The sequence below is a fragment of the Pezoporus flaviventris genome, unplaced genomic scaffold, assembly GCF_033815535.1.
Source record: "Pezoporus flaviventris isolate CSIRO_AGI_PZ_B2104156 unplaced genomic scaffold, CSIRO_AGI_Pfla_v1 ptg000002l, whole genome shotgun sequence".
Taxonomy (NCBI): Eukaryota; Metazoa; Chordata; class Aves; order Psittaciformes; family Psittacidae; genus Pezoporus; species Pezoporus flaviventris.
In genome coordinates this window covers 49525450-49538862 of record NW_026892550.1, presented here as the reverse complement: position 1 = coordinate 49538862, position 13413 = coordinate 49525450, and the positions used below count along the sequence as shown (strand labels likewise).

General features: G+C 39.3%; 1 protein-coding gene across 2 annotated transcripts in view; it reads left to right on the top strand.

The window, feature by feature from the left end:
- The window catches only part of PPP3CA (protein phosphatase 3 catalytic subunit alpha), a 194846-nt gene that overhangs the window by 136417 nt on the left and 45016 nt on the right, over positions 1-13413 (top strand). For both annotated transcript variants that reach the window (XM_061477882.1, XM_061477873.1), the window contains exons 3-5: positions 1423-1547; positions 10410-10521; positions 11817-11962. In XM_061477882.1, the coding sequence (XP_061333866.1) occupies positions 1423-1547; positions 10410-10521; positions 11817-11962 (383 nt within the window). The remainder of the gene's footprint in view (positions 1-1422; positions 1548-10409; positions 10522-11816; positions 11963-13413) is intronic.

Sequence of the window (13413 nt, the reverse complement as noted above, 5' to 3'; positions counted from 1 at the left end):
TATTGATGCTATTGTTAGTGTACACATTCAGAGAAAAGTGATAACAAGTAAAAAATACAGTGAGATACTGGACTGAGATGAAAGGCAATAACATACAAATACTGCACTGAGAGTTGGATTTGGTGTTACAGTCGTCCTATATAGTTCTTCTGTATCTGTGTGGAGATGTGACTTCAGTTTCTCTGTGGCATGTGGCAGATGTGAGGTTTGTTTACCTGTGATGGAACAAGATCGTTACATCAGAGAGAGCATCTTAAGTCTACTGAAGCTGTGTTGCTGTTGCAAGATGAGGTCTGTCTTGGACCCTGGTTTATTCATATGGTTTATTCAGTTTCTTTGTAATCACCCTCCCAGTCTGAAAATCAGAACTCTTTTAATTTTTTCCCTTTTTTTTTTTTTTCTTTTGTGAGTCATTGAAATGAGAACTACTCTCAAATGACCTCAGTAACAATCAGGGCTGTTACCGTTTTCTTTGTTAAAGGATTATTGCCAGAAAAGACCTAAACTGGGGTGGTGGTGGCAGTACGTTCTCTTCTTCCCTTGGGTAGACGAAACAAGGCAAAGCAAAACAAAGCAGCTTTTCACACAGCACTGTTAGTTAAGCTTCCATGGAGTCCTCCAAAAGCATCACCTACCTTCTTGCAGGTGCTTAAAACCACCCACCACAGCAAGTTTGTAATTTTGTGAGATAGCTGAGCCAATTTCTTTAACTCCAAGGCACAGAAAGCGATATCCCCACTCATCCCCAGCTACACATCTCTTGTGCTCAGTTATGTTTATTGGGGTTGCTCTTGCTAGGGAAAGCTGCTGATTAGATTGACTTCATTGCAATGCATTGAAACAGATCATAATTACATGAGGGTAAATAAAATGGTAGAGGTTAAAGCATGAAAAACAAGTGTCCTCTTGTGTAAGGCATGCTTTGGGAAAGCAAGCAGGCTATTTTCCTATACAGAAACTAGAAGACAGAAATCTGTCAGTTTAACCAGTGGTGTGCACAGGACAGGCACACTTTGTGTTGCATGGAAAGCCTATTAGGGTTCGTTTGAGTTTAAGACTAGGAGAAATAGAGGAGTAATGTCAAAAAAAAAAAAAAAAAAAGAGTAACCTTGCTTGAACATGTTCTGTTTATCAGGATGTCTTTTGGTTTGTTTTCCTGCTATTGCCAGTATTGTGTGCTCTGCTGGGCAGTAGGAATGCAAATAGCTATGGAAATAGTTGGTAGCCTTTTGCATGCGTATACATGGATGAATGTCATAGAAAAACAGCTTCTACTGAGCAGCTGCCAGCTCTCACTGGTCGTTTAACTAGAGGATGATGCAAAAAATTAACACATTTCTTATAAGAGAGTGACTTCAGAATGTCTGTGCCTAAAATGATCTTTGTGTGGTCAATCTGAACATTGCTGCTTTTCTCTTCTAGTTTGTGGAGACATCCATGGTCAGTTCTTTGACTTGATGAAACTGTTTGAAGTGGGAGGTTCTCCTGCCAACACACGGTATCTCTTCCTGGGGGACTACGTGGACAGAGGGTACTTCAGCATTGAAGTAAGTTTCTTATTTCTGTTTTTGGCTGTGAAACTGCTTGCAGCCTATTGTGTATATTTAGCATCATAATTTAACCAGTTCAGGAATACTGAAGCTTTTCACAGATGCCACTTGTGAGCAAATGAAGTCGGCATCAATGCCACTGTTGGTGTTTTCATAAAGGTTGTTTGATATCCAGCTAAATCCCACTGTATCTGTGCTGTAAAACTGACAGAGAATGGACCTTCATGCTAATCAGTGGCCATCCAAATCCATCACAGAACACAGTCTGTTTTGCAGCTTGCGCAAGCTAGATAGGATGGATAGACATTAGCTATAGGAAAGAGACATAATATAAAAAGTAAATGAACAACTCGTAGCTTAGCTTGACTTCTAGGTTTATTTGATCTGAGTCTCCTGAATGCAAACTTTTATGAAAATTGAAGGACTAGGTAGGGAATAAATGGGGCAAAAAGCCTGCAGATAACATGCTGTGCTGGAGAGAACAAATGGGTTCTGTTTAGATATGGTATGCAGGAGTGTATTGTCTTTGGCTTTTAATGCAGCATGTGAATCCACAGAGAAGTGATGCACACCCTCAGGTTGGTGGAATGTGGAGGTCAAATGACAGCATCTTTAGTTGGCTTGCAAACGAAATGGTGTCCTCTCCACCCTGCCCACCTTTGACTAAAAGCGAGTCAAATACCAAGCACAAATCCTATATTCCAGTGCTCATAAACCAAACTGCACTATTTCTTCTGTGTTGCTGCATGGTTTTACAAACTGACAGATGAGGTGCATAATTATCAAATAAAGCCTCACCTGGTTTTGTTCACCCAGGTCGTAGTTGATCTAGTCATTAACAGTCAGAAACCCCTGCAGTGCCTTTTGAGCCACAGCTTGACTCCTTTCTCTCAAAAGTTCAGACTTGAACCCCTTCCGAGTCAAGGGAGAATACCCATTACCTGTTAGAAGCAGTATAGGTCCTCTAATGTATGACTGTGTGTCTGTGACTAGGCATGATGGCAATATACAAGAATACATATACTGCTGTTTTATTATACCACATTTTACTATGCTGTTGCCATATTGATATAAAAATATGTAATCCCAAGCTGCCAAGATATTTATAATGTGTTTGTAAAATGGATCAGTGCATTGTCTGGCCGGTGTTGTGTTTATAGAATAAAGAGAAGTTTCTTAAAAAGAGTCAGTAAAACTACTTTTGCTACATTAGTCATTATAAAACTTAATATAATATGTTAACAGAATCTTTTGGCACATTTTCCAGATAGAAGTATGCTGTTCCAAGTGCAAATGCTCTCAAAACTTAAGAATTGCAAGGTTCTCTCTTAGTCTCGTACTGAAGTGACTTCAAGGTGCTGAGCACCTTGTTTGTGGCTTTTTTTTGAGCCCTGTGTGCCTGCTTCCTCCATTCTCTGACCCATGGTGAGCTGTGGATTACCACGTTTGATTGCTTAGGGAAGGTTGGGAGTATGAGGAATGACTTTACAGGCTTAAACCATTGTGCTGCTCAGTCTTAAGCTACCGTTTTTCAGTTGCAATGACCTAGATTGCATCTCCTATAGACTTTGACCAATCCCAGTTGCATCTAGAAGAGGAGAGTTTTGTCTGCATTTTTATATGTGCTTTTGATGTAAGAAATAGAACAAGTGGATTGCTTAAGCTTTCAGGTGCTTGTCTGACAGTTTGCCAAAATCTGCTCCAGGGTTATAACTAATTAAACACGATAGCAAGCCATATAACACAAAGCAAAATAGCTTATGGGTGGGGAACAAGCTCCTTAAAATTCCTCATTTAGCAATCTGCACACACACATTTAGCAAATTACATTTGAATTTAATTTTTCCCTTCTGAAACACTACTTTTTCACTGGAAGGGGTATTGGCTTGCACCAGCACCAAGGAAATATCTGAGCTATTGCTTGTATTATTCTTTTTTGTATGTAAGGTTCTGAATTCAGTACTTTTTTGGTCACGTAACTGATTCTTGCCACCTGTCACCTTGATTAAAAAGTACTGAAAGGAAAGGCAGGTTTCTGTTTCATAAGCGTATTTGGATGTAGAGCTATGTATTCAGGCATGAACTCGGGACAATAAGGAATGACAAGGAAAGGAAAATGATGAGGAATGCATCTTGGCATGTTGGGGATGGGAGGGTGTGCTTTCTATAGAGAAGAGGCCCTGAGCATATCTAGCAGGCACAAGCTCTTGCCAGTACTTTGTGTAGGAGAGGTGATGGTGGTAAACAGTCCTAGCATGATCTCAGTGCACACTTCTACCAGGTCAGTCACGCAGTGATCTTTATTCCATCAGTCTGCTGGCTTGCCTTTCTGCTATGTAGGCATGAGACTTGCAGCTCTGGGGTCTTTCCAAAAGACTGAAGTAGCTGGTCCAAGCTACTAATCACAAAATCTCCTTGGTTGCCATGTGATATCTAGTGTAAAAGTGATACCATTGAGCTTAAACCTAGCTGAGTTCTGGTTAGTGGGCGAGATAATCCTCGTCTGTGGGCTGCAAAGCAAAGCATTTGGGAATCTTCTGGATGAAAGGTACTACATAATGTAAGCTATTATCATTAAGAACAGAGGAAGAAATTGCGTAAGGTAGGTGGAAGGCATTTGATAATGCAGAGGGAAAAAGAGAAAAGTGTTTATACAAGGCGCTGAGCAGAAATTACAGTCCTTGCCCCATAGAGCTTTTGATCCAAGGACTCAGTCCTCCACATGTGCTCCATTTTTACCATGGCTTAAAAGGGTGTGTGTGTGTGTTTTGTGCCTTTAAAATTAGTTTTAAGCAAGGTGTCACAGGATGAGAGACCAATAAAGGAATTGCACCAGGTCAAATAAATGTCAAAATTGTAGGTAGAATGACATGAGGTTTCTTGGCACAGAAGAAACTGTAGCTGTACTCTCTTTTCCGTTTGACCTCTTGGCAGAACCTAAGCATTTCTTCTCTTAGAATAACAAATTTCTGCAAGTCGCAATATCTGATAAGGTGCACTTGTTTCCTTGGCTCCATGGCTGGTAACATTTCCGTGTTGTGCTTGTGTGCTGTTCCAAGGGGTTGACTCCAGAGTAGAAACCCCTCAGTCCCCACTTCAAAAGAAGTTTTATTGTCGTGGAGAAAAGAAACCCAAATGATCAAAACAGAGGGCTATTTTTAACTCCAAAGAATATTAAAATGGCTCTGCAGGAATGGGTTGTAAGGAAGAATGACTTAATCCTGAGTCTGAGGACTCTTTTGAAAGGCAGACGTAAATGCCATATGGTGTAGGGAGAAGTATACATACTTCCCCTTGCTTTTCATCACAGCCTTGGGAAAATTACAGAGTAAATATTGACTCTAGGGATTAATAATATTATAGAATCATAGAATGGTTCGGGTTGGAAGGGGCCTTCAGAGGTCATCTAGTCTCAGCCCCCTTGGAATGAGCAGGGACATCACCATCTAGATCATAACCGCATTTAGCCTGGCCTTGAATATCTGCAGAAATGCACATCCACCACCTCTGAGCAACCTATGCCAGTATTTTGCCACCCTCAGTGTAAAGAATTTGAACTTTTGGAATTATTTTCCTGCTCAATCTCACATAAAAAAGTACAGGTTTAAATGTCAATTGAGTATCAAGGTACATAGTGATCACTTTTTACAGAGCAGATAGCGAAGATATGCAGAATTAAACCAATATTCAAAACTAATAAAGCTGGAATTGTATTTTATCATTCAAAATGCAAAGACTGAAATTACAGGAGGCACTGGTTTTGTGGTATTTCCACTAAGTGAGGTCTTTGGAGTGAGTCTGGAATTTGATCATTAGACTTTTTATCAATTAAAAAAGCATCTGGTGCTCGATACGCACCTGAACTCAGTGAACTGTTAGAAGTTATTAACTGGTCTCTCCCAAGAAAATAATTAAGTAAATTCACATTAGTGAACTGTGGGTGAAGTTAATGCTGGTGAAAGCGTGTGTTTATTGTCTCTCAAGTCTCCATGCACTTTCTCGGCCTTTGTTAGTAGAATAAACACCTTTCGGTTTCCTTTGTTCTAGTGTGTTAATGTTTCCCAATAAACAGTTTATTTGAAAATAGTTTTGGGTGGACAGTAATAGATCACTGGTGAAGTCAATTGATTTTTTTCACTTCTCTCAGAGCAACAAGAATCCTGATACCTTAATAATCCTAAATTTTTCTGGCCCTTTTCTTCTGTACAACAGTAGCAGATACGTTTCTCTGAAGCAAGAGTTTGCATCTTGTAAGATCTTACATTTTTGCTGGGCTGTGCTCCTCAGAGCCGTGAATATTCAGAAATTCAGCAAATTCATATTATTTCTGTATATATTAGATTGCCAGACTGGAGCATCTGTTTGCGTTAGGGCCATCCTTGCAGCTTGCCTGGTCCTGTGCCAGCTCTTCCTAGAGTGAGTTCCCAGCATGCCAAGATCCCCTTTCGGCTGCAGGGAGAGAACATGGGAAGGTATCCTGGAGGCTGCTCACACTGTTCCTCCTTCCCCACCTCCACCCCCCACCGCCCCTTCCATCTCTTTGAGGAACCTGTCTTCACAGAAGACGGCTGGGGCCAAGATGCAAGGTTCAGTGGGAAGAGCGAGGACCTATTACAGAGGTACAGAACTTGGGTACCTATTTAGAAAGTCCTAACTATAAAAATTAGAGGGACATAAAAGAAAAATAATTTTCTAGCCACTTCTTGGTTGAAGAATTGGTCCTTCCTCTTTGGTCATTTTGAGGTCCTTCCAAAGGCTGAAATAGGAGTGATGTGGTCTAAATGCTTAGAAAAGAGTATAAGGCAAGTAGCAATGTTTTGATGATTGCTTTTAATCAAATCATCTCTGGGACTAGCTAGAAAAGAGTCTTGCAATAACTGAAGCGTCATGCAGATATCAAAGCAAGACCTTGCATCTCTTGTGAGTATTTTGTTACAGATGCAATGTATCTATTTCTCTCTGAAATAAAGCCCTAATAAATAGTCATGCCAGCAGTGTGAATGCGGTTATGTGTGTAAAAAATAAAAAATACATGGTTTCCTTTGGGATAGTTACTCCATTGTAGAAAGCTGTACCTCTACTGTGTATTGCTATGGTATAATTATTTTAATGCAGTTAAATTAATGCAATTTTTATATTTAGGTGTGGTGTGTTTTAGCTACAGAGTGAAGAAACTATGCCAAAATACTGCCGCACAGTTCACAAAGCATAAGTAGAGGCCTTAACTCAAATTATCCTTTTGAGTATGAATTACCTTGCATTTATTCACACTTAATTTCGGTTGCTGGGGGAGTGCCCAATGCCATCAGTCATGTGGAGGGAGAGGTGGTCTTTTGTTACCCATACAAAGCCACACAGCTAACAGAGCAAGCTACATCTCTTGCTTCCTGGCGTGATCAGTGCAAGAGCACTCAGAAGTGAGTGTGCTGTGTTACTGTGGGTTGCTTTGGGTGCAGTCTAGTGGCAATGGTAAATATATTCTCCAGGTTGCTTGTTTTGAGCACATACATTGAGATGCGTACAAGAGGTCTGTGGCTATTGGTTCCACTTTTCAGGAGGTGCTGAGATGTCAAATTGTGCAAAGGCTCAAATTCAGCATGCAGTAGTGGGGTTAAATCCAAAGTCCATTTTGAAAATATGTGCCTTTGGCTTACACAGTGCTTAATTGCACAGACCTTTTCTTTCCTGATGCTTAGGCTGCCAGAGCCTCAGCAGGAAAAAAGCTTGACTACAGGAGCTATGAGGTAGGCAGATTATCTCTTTGTTATAAACTTATCTGTTATTTCAATAGCTGAAAGACACCAAGTGAGTAAGCAGAGCTGTAGTTTGATGGCTGATGGCTGGCATTTAAGAGATGTAACGTTTTTTCCTTTTTTGATAGTATGAAATGAGACACACCAAAAATGCTTTAGAGACATCTGGATTGCAAGGTTGCTGCTGTACCTTTTACATAGAGATACAGCAGAACTGATATGTAGTGTATTCCTGATGAAAGAGTTGGAGGGGGGAAAAAAAAAGAGATTTTAAAATTTTGTTATTGGGAAGCAGTATCACCAAATAATTGAAGATTGTAAGCTCAGATTTCCAACAGGGGCAAATGACGATGAGTCTTTTTACTTCAGTAAGAATTATAATATGCAGCATTTGGAAAAAAATATAAAACCAGAATGTTTGCTCATTGTATGTTGTTTGGACCTAAGTTTTTTGTGTGTAAGCGACTTAAAAGTTCAAAAGCCATAAAAGATTATCACCCTTGTATTTGCTATTCAGTTTGCAAAAAGCAGCTGCTTATTAGTTCTTGTTTACTATTAAGATACCACATCACTGGACAACTGGAGTTATCTAAGCAAAATAAGCCTTCAATATTGTACCACTAAAAACAACAGGAACTGTGAACAGGGGACTTAACAGTACTTGAATAGTGGCAGGAAACCACAGAACTTTCTGGACTGCATTGATCCTGTTATCTTCTCTGTTTCTAATGAGGGCTTCAAAGGAAGCATAGAAAAAAGAAATCTATGATAAGCCAATGTGAAGAGATCTACCCGCATGCAGGTACCAAATGTCAAAAAGATAAAACTTCTGGCTTTCCTTCTTTTCCCTGCTACCCAGATCTGGATGGTATTTGAAGTGCCTAGTGCACCTTTCAATCTTGCCAAGGCTTTATGAAAATGAAAAACTTAGTTATAAGGGAAATGTAACTTTTTTCTTTATTAATAAAGCATTTCATCTAAGCACTAACCACTGTGGTTCTCTAAATTATAAGGTGCTTTGGCAGGATTAGAAGCTCTAAGGTAACTTAGATACAACTTTGAAAGCCTGAATTTTTCTTGCATGGATGGAGATGTCACTTTAAACTTCTTGTCTCACAACATGTACGTCAAATTTTTTGCATTAGCCAGGAACTTGAGAGAAGTGGAAGGTTCTGGGAATTCTTGCAGGAATGAAGAAGTCATCATCAAAGAGCTCAAGAATTGTGCTGGTGATGTGCAAAAGTACAGGCTTCCTTCCTTCCCCATGGAAGTTAAATCCTCACCCCAAGTATGGTGGAGCTTGCACAGAGAAGCAGCCTTCCTCAGGCAAACCCTTTGCAGTAGTTTTGGGCCACAGCAGATAATTCCTGTGACTTAACACCGTAATTCCATGCTGCATTATGTCAGCGTGATCTACCTGGTGTTCTGACTTCTCACTTCTTGCAGTGGCAATAACACCTGGGAGGTGGAAGAGGTGGTGTGAGCTGGGAGGTCTTCCATGTGTTTCCAAGGGGAAGGATTAATTTTGCCAGTCTTGAGGGATGCAGCCTGTGCTTTCTGCTCTTTTTACCTGGCTCTGGAATCTATGAGTAGCAGAACAGAAATTGCAGTGTGCAGGCAGAGCATCCAGATGTTTACATATAATAACTTTAAGACAAACAGTAATAGTATAAAACCCCTGCTGCTCTGTAATTATCTATGGATATGGATAGGGTAAGGTTTAGCACCGATACAAAGATGTTGCATCCTTTTTTCTTTTCTGTTTTTTAACGATGAGGACTGTTGAAGCAGAAGAGGGAGAAGAAATCAAAATGTTGGGATGTGATTATTGTAATTATGCTATTTATCAAGACATTCTGAATTCTAGAAGGGAATTTATACTGTACAAAGTAAGAGGCATTACACTGACAAAAATGCTGATTTTGCTCTAAGCAGAAGCCATGGTTAGGAGTACATTCTGCATTTCTAACTACTGATTATTAAGTTAAAGTAAATAACTTTTGTTGAAAGAACAAAGGGAAGTGTTAGGAAGTATTTGCAAATGAAGGGGGGGTTGACACCTTTTGTTTCTTGTGCAGCAGTTCTTCAGTTCATGGATATTTAAGAAAGAAAGGGTTGGAGTAGAATAGTTCAGTTTTCTGCCTCATGTTTTGGGAGGCTGTTGTGGTCTGTACATTTTTGGATATGGTGGACTCATCTCATGGAATGAATGATTTCCATGAGCTTCCTTGGAGCTGTAAGTTTGTCAGCCAGGTACCTGAGACAGGTTATCTTGAACAAAGGATAAATGAAGCTTGCAAGTTTACTCATTTGCAAGAGTGTCATAATACTTTAGTATCATTTCCATGTCAGTTCTGTTTTTCAAAACACCTATTTTAATCGGATGGTTTCAAAAGGTCTGAGCAGAGATTAGCATCTCTGAGTCTTCTATTTTATCTTTAAAAACATGTCTAGGAGAAATGTCATCTCAAATAGAGATCTTCTTGAAACATAAAAGGCTTTATAGAAACTTTGCAGTAACTTCATTTAATACAAAAGTCTTGTAGTTTTTTCTTGTCTGTTTGCACGGAACAATGCTAAGTGAAAAATGAACAAGCATTCACATTACAACTGTGTAATACTGGAAGCTAAGGTATTTCCTGAAGTGTGGGTTAAACTGTTCTAGGGCAACTTTTCCTTAAGATGGGAGATGCGGATCTTCCTGACTGTGAATGTGAAATGCAGTGAAATTGCTTCTGTGATGGGTTTCTGCTTAACCTGCCAGGTGGAGAGTGTGCACTTCGTTTTAGAGATGCACAGCGATTACTTCTTGATAGCTGGGCCACTGAAAGCAATGCATGGCTGAACAGGGAGGTACCACTTAGCAAAAGCAGAAAAACTTAATCTGAATGTACTGATTCTGGTTTCAGCCAGTCCAGGCTGAAGGGCAGAGAAATGTTTGCAGGTAATGGGTGAAAATAGAGTAAAGTTAACCCATTGAAAATAAATGTTTCACACGGAATACTTTCTCTTCTAGGTCTTTTATGGGGGGGGACACGGGACACAGGACATAAGTGCTTGAATTAGGTTGTTAATTATTAATTATGTCTTTGTTTCCAATTTGCAGTGTGTGCTGTACTTGTGGGCCTTGAAAATCCTTTACCCCAAAACACTGTTTTTACTTCGTGGGAATCATGAATGTAGACATTTAACAGAGTATTTCACATTTAAGCAAGAATGTAAGTCTACCTTAATATTTCTTAACTCCCTTTTCAACAGCTTGATTTGTTATTTTGTGATTATTTGATGCTGTTTACCATCAGTGATTTAAAATATACTTTTCTTGTTAACTGTCATTGAATTGTAATTGCTGTTCCCTGGGAGGGAACATCTTGCAGGGCAGGGGAGGGTGTCTCAGTGTTGGAGAAAGGAAGAGGTTAGACACCCCTCGGCAGGTAATGACCTATACAGACCCAGGGCTGTCATCACTTGGTGCTGCAGGTACGGAGACACTTCAGCTTCCCAGCCAGCCTGGCCTGGGAGGCAGCCTGGGGCTACCACAGGACCATCTGGGCCTCAGTGCTCTTGGTGAAATCTGCTACTTTTTGCAGTGGCTGACAGTTTGCTGCTCCACACAGCAGCCTGGCAGTCAAAACCTGCCAGCACACCAGCTCTGGCACCTCTGCAGCAGCTCTCTGTTGCTAGTGGAGGAGGTGACATCTTACCCTGTCTCATCTGCAGAAGGGAAAAAATGCAAGGAATTTGTATTTTTGATTGTTTTTTTTCCCTCTGAATGCAGTGTTTTCACATTTACCCTGTAAGTAGGCTTGAACTTTTTGGTACGTGCTTTTTACAGTAATTCCTTTCTGTGTTGCAAGAAAGGATTTGGTGACACATAAAAAGCTCATTAGATGCAGACCTTCACCTGCACAATGAAGCTTTGTATTTTTTTCGGAGGCACTGTAAACTGAAGCTCTTGCAATAGGTCTCCATTCCCTTTTAGCATCAAGGGTAAAGGAAATGTTAATTGGCGCAAAGGCCTCATGGTTTACTGAGTTTAATATGCCTATTGGTAAATTAACATTTCAGCTTCATTGTACCACCTCGTTCATTTCATAGTGGCATTTCTATAGGTAATTAATTCTAAGGAACTGGGCTAAAGTTCTGATTACTTCATGGAGAGTATATTGTGTCATAATGATGACAACCAGCAGACTTATTAAGGCTTGCCCTATAGATTTCATGGCAGGCTATAACGGTATTTTATTATTGCTTGTTTACACTTAGTTTTTTTTAGCAAGATACGATAAACTTGGCAGAACTTTGATTAATTTCACCTCAGAGTCTGAGGAATTTTTCCAGCAGTGAATAACAATAATCTTAAAGAATATTTTGCATGAGGCAAGCTTTGGTACAGTCTTCAATGCAAGGGAGAGCAGTGAAAACAAGATTTGAGTTATTAAGCAGCATCCTAATTTATTTTTTCCTCTTAAATATTGATGGCACTTCCTGACACCATCTTAATCTTTAAAAGGTAAAATCAAATATTCAGAGCGTGTATATGATGCCTGCATGGATGCCTTCGACTGCCTTCCCTTGGCTGCTCTGATGAACCAACAGTTCCTGTGTGTACACGGTGGCTTGTCTCCGGAGATCAACACTTTAGATGACATCAGAAAAGTAAGTCTGAATAGTGCTTAGGTCTAATAGGTGAACAGTTAATTGCCAGCAACTAAAACTTGGCTCCTTTCTCAATGTTGTTCATTTGTGTAAGATGCTGGTATGTCATTCTGACACTCGGGTTGACATTATTGCCTTTTAAAGGTCTTTTTAAATAAAACATAAAAGGAATTGCAGCAATTAGTCCCATTTTATTGAGGTAAGGAAATCACCAGCATCCAGTAAAACAAAGGATTTACCGTCTTTGTGTTCTAAAACAAAAAAAAAAGTATTAGGTACGTAAGTAATTACAAGCTAATGAATACATAGTATGAATTTAAGTACTGTCTATTACCACAGTGTAAGCACACCATCTGATTATTCCTTGTGCCTTGTTAGGCATTCTGTACTTTCTTGGCAAAGCGACAAAATATAGCTCTACAAAAACCTCACAATACTTAAAACATTTAATAAAAAAGTATGGTATGATTGCAATGAGTACAGTAAAAATAACATATAACTCTTTAAAAGTGTCAAGGGCTTCATTCTCAATAGGTCCTGCCACATTTTTAATAGTACTGCACTTGAGTACCTAGCACATTGTCTAAACGAGGCTTTATAAGGTGATGCTTGCGTGGTACTCGTGAGTTATAAGAATTTTCTTACGAACCTCATGAAAGTTCAGGGAACAATGTTGAACAGTCTCTTCACTGTAATCCAGTGTTGTTGCACGTTAAGTTTTTCTCAGGTGTTTTATAAAGGAATCTCGGTTGATCTTTCTAAAAGGAGGTATTTAAACCATTCATTCCCAGTATTTCCAGCAGAAAAGATTTTCTTATTTCCTGCTTGCATTTTGAAATCTGCAAACATGGATATATCCTTCTGAGCTTTAAAGTTACTAAAAGATAAATTATGCTTTGAGGCTAATTTGTGGCCTGCTAAGAAATTAATAATTTTTTTTAATAAATTAGAAATTGAGCCTGTAATTACATGTTCTGGTTTGAAAGCAATTAGATTCAGATATTAACTGCACTTTTAAAAGTTACCAAATGTAAAGTTTCATTTCTGAGGTAAAGCTTCACTATCTAATTAGGCAAAAATATTCTCTGCCTAAAATTTAGCTGGCTTTGCAACAATGTAATGACAGAGTAAAGCTGTTCGGCTCTCAGATTCAAGATTAGGGTCATTAACATCTTCACTTCCCCCCCACTAGCAGGTTAATTCATCATTGGCAATCAGCAGAATTGGGTTTGCATATTTATGAATTGTTATTTAATTTAAATGAATTATAGTTACAAAAGCAAAGTTACCAATTATGTTAGAGGGCTGAAATAAGTTAGAAGTGTAGGTATGATATGAATATTTCATGATGAGGGCACAAAGGTAGAATCATAGGGGTCTCTTATTAAAACTTTTTAACTGAGTGTTGGAAACATCTAAAATCAATTCTCTCTGAATCTTTTTTGGGGGAG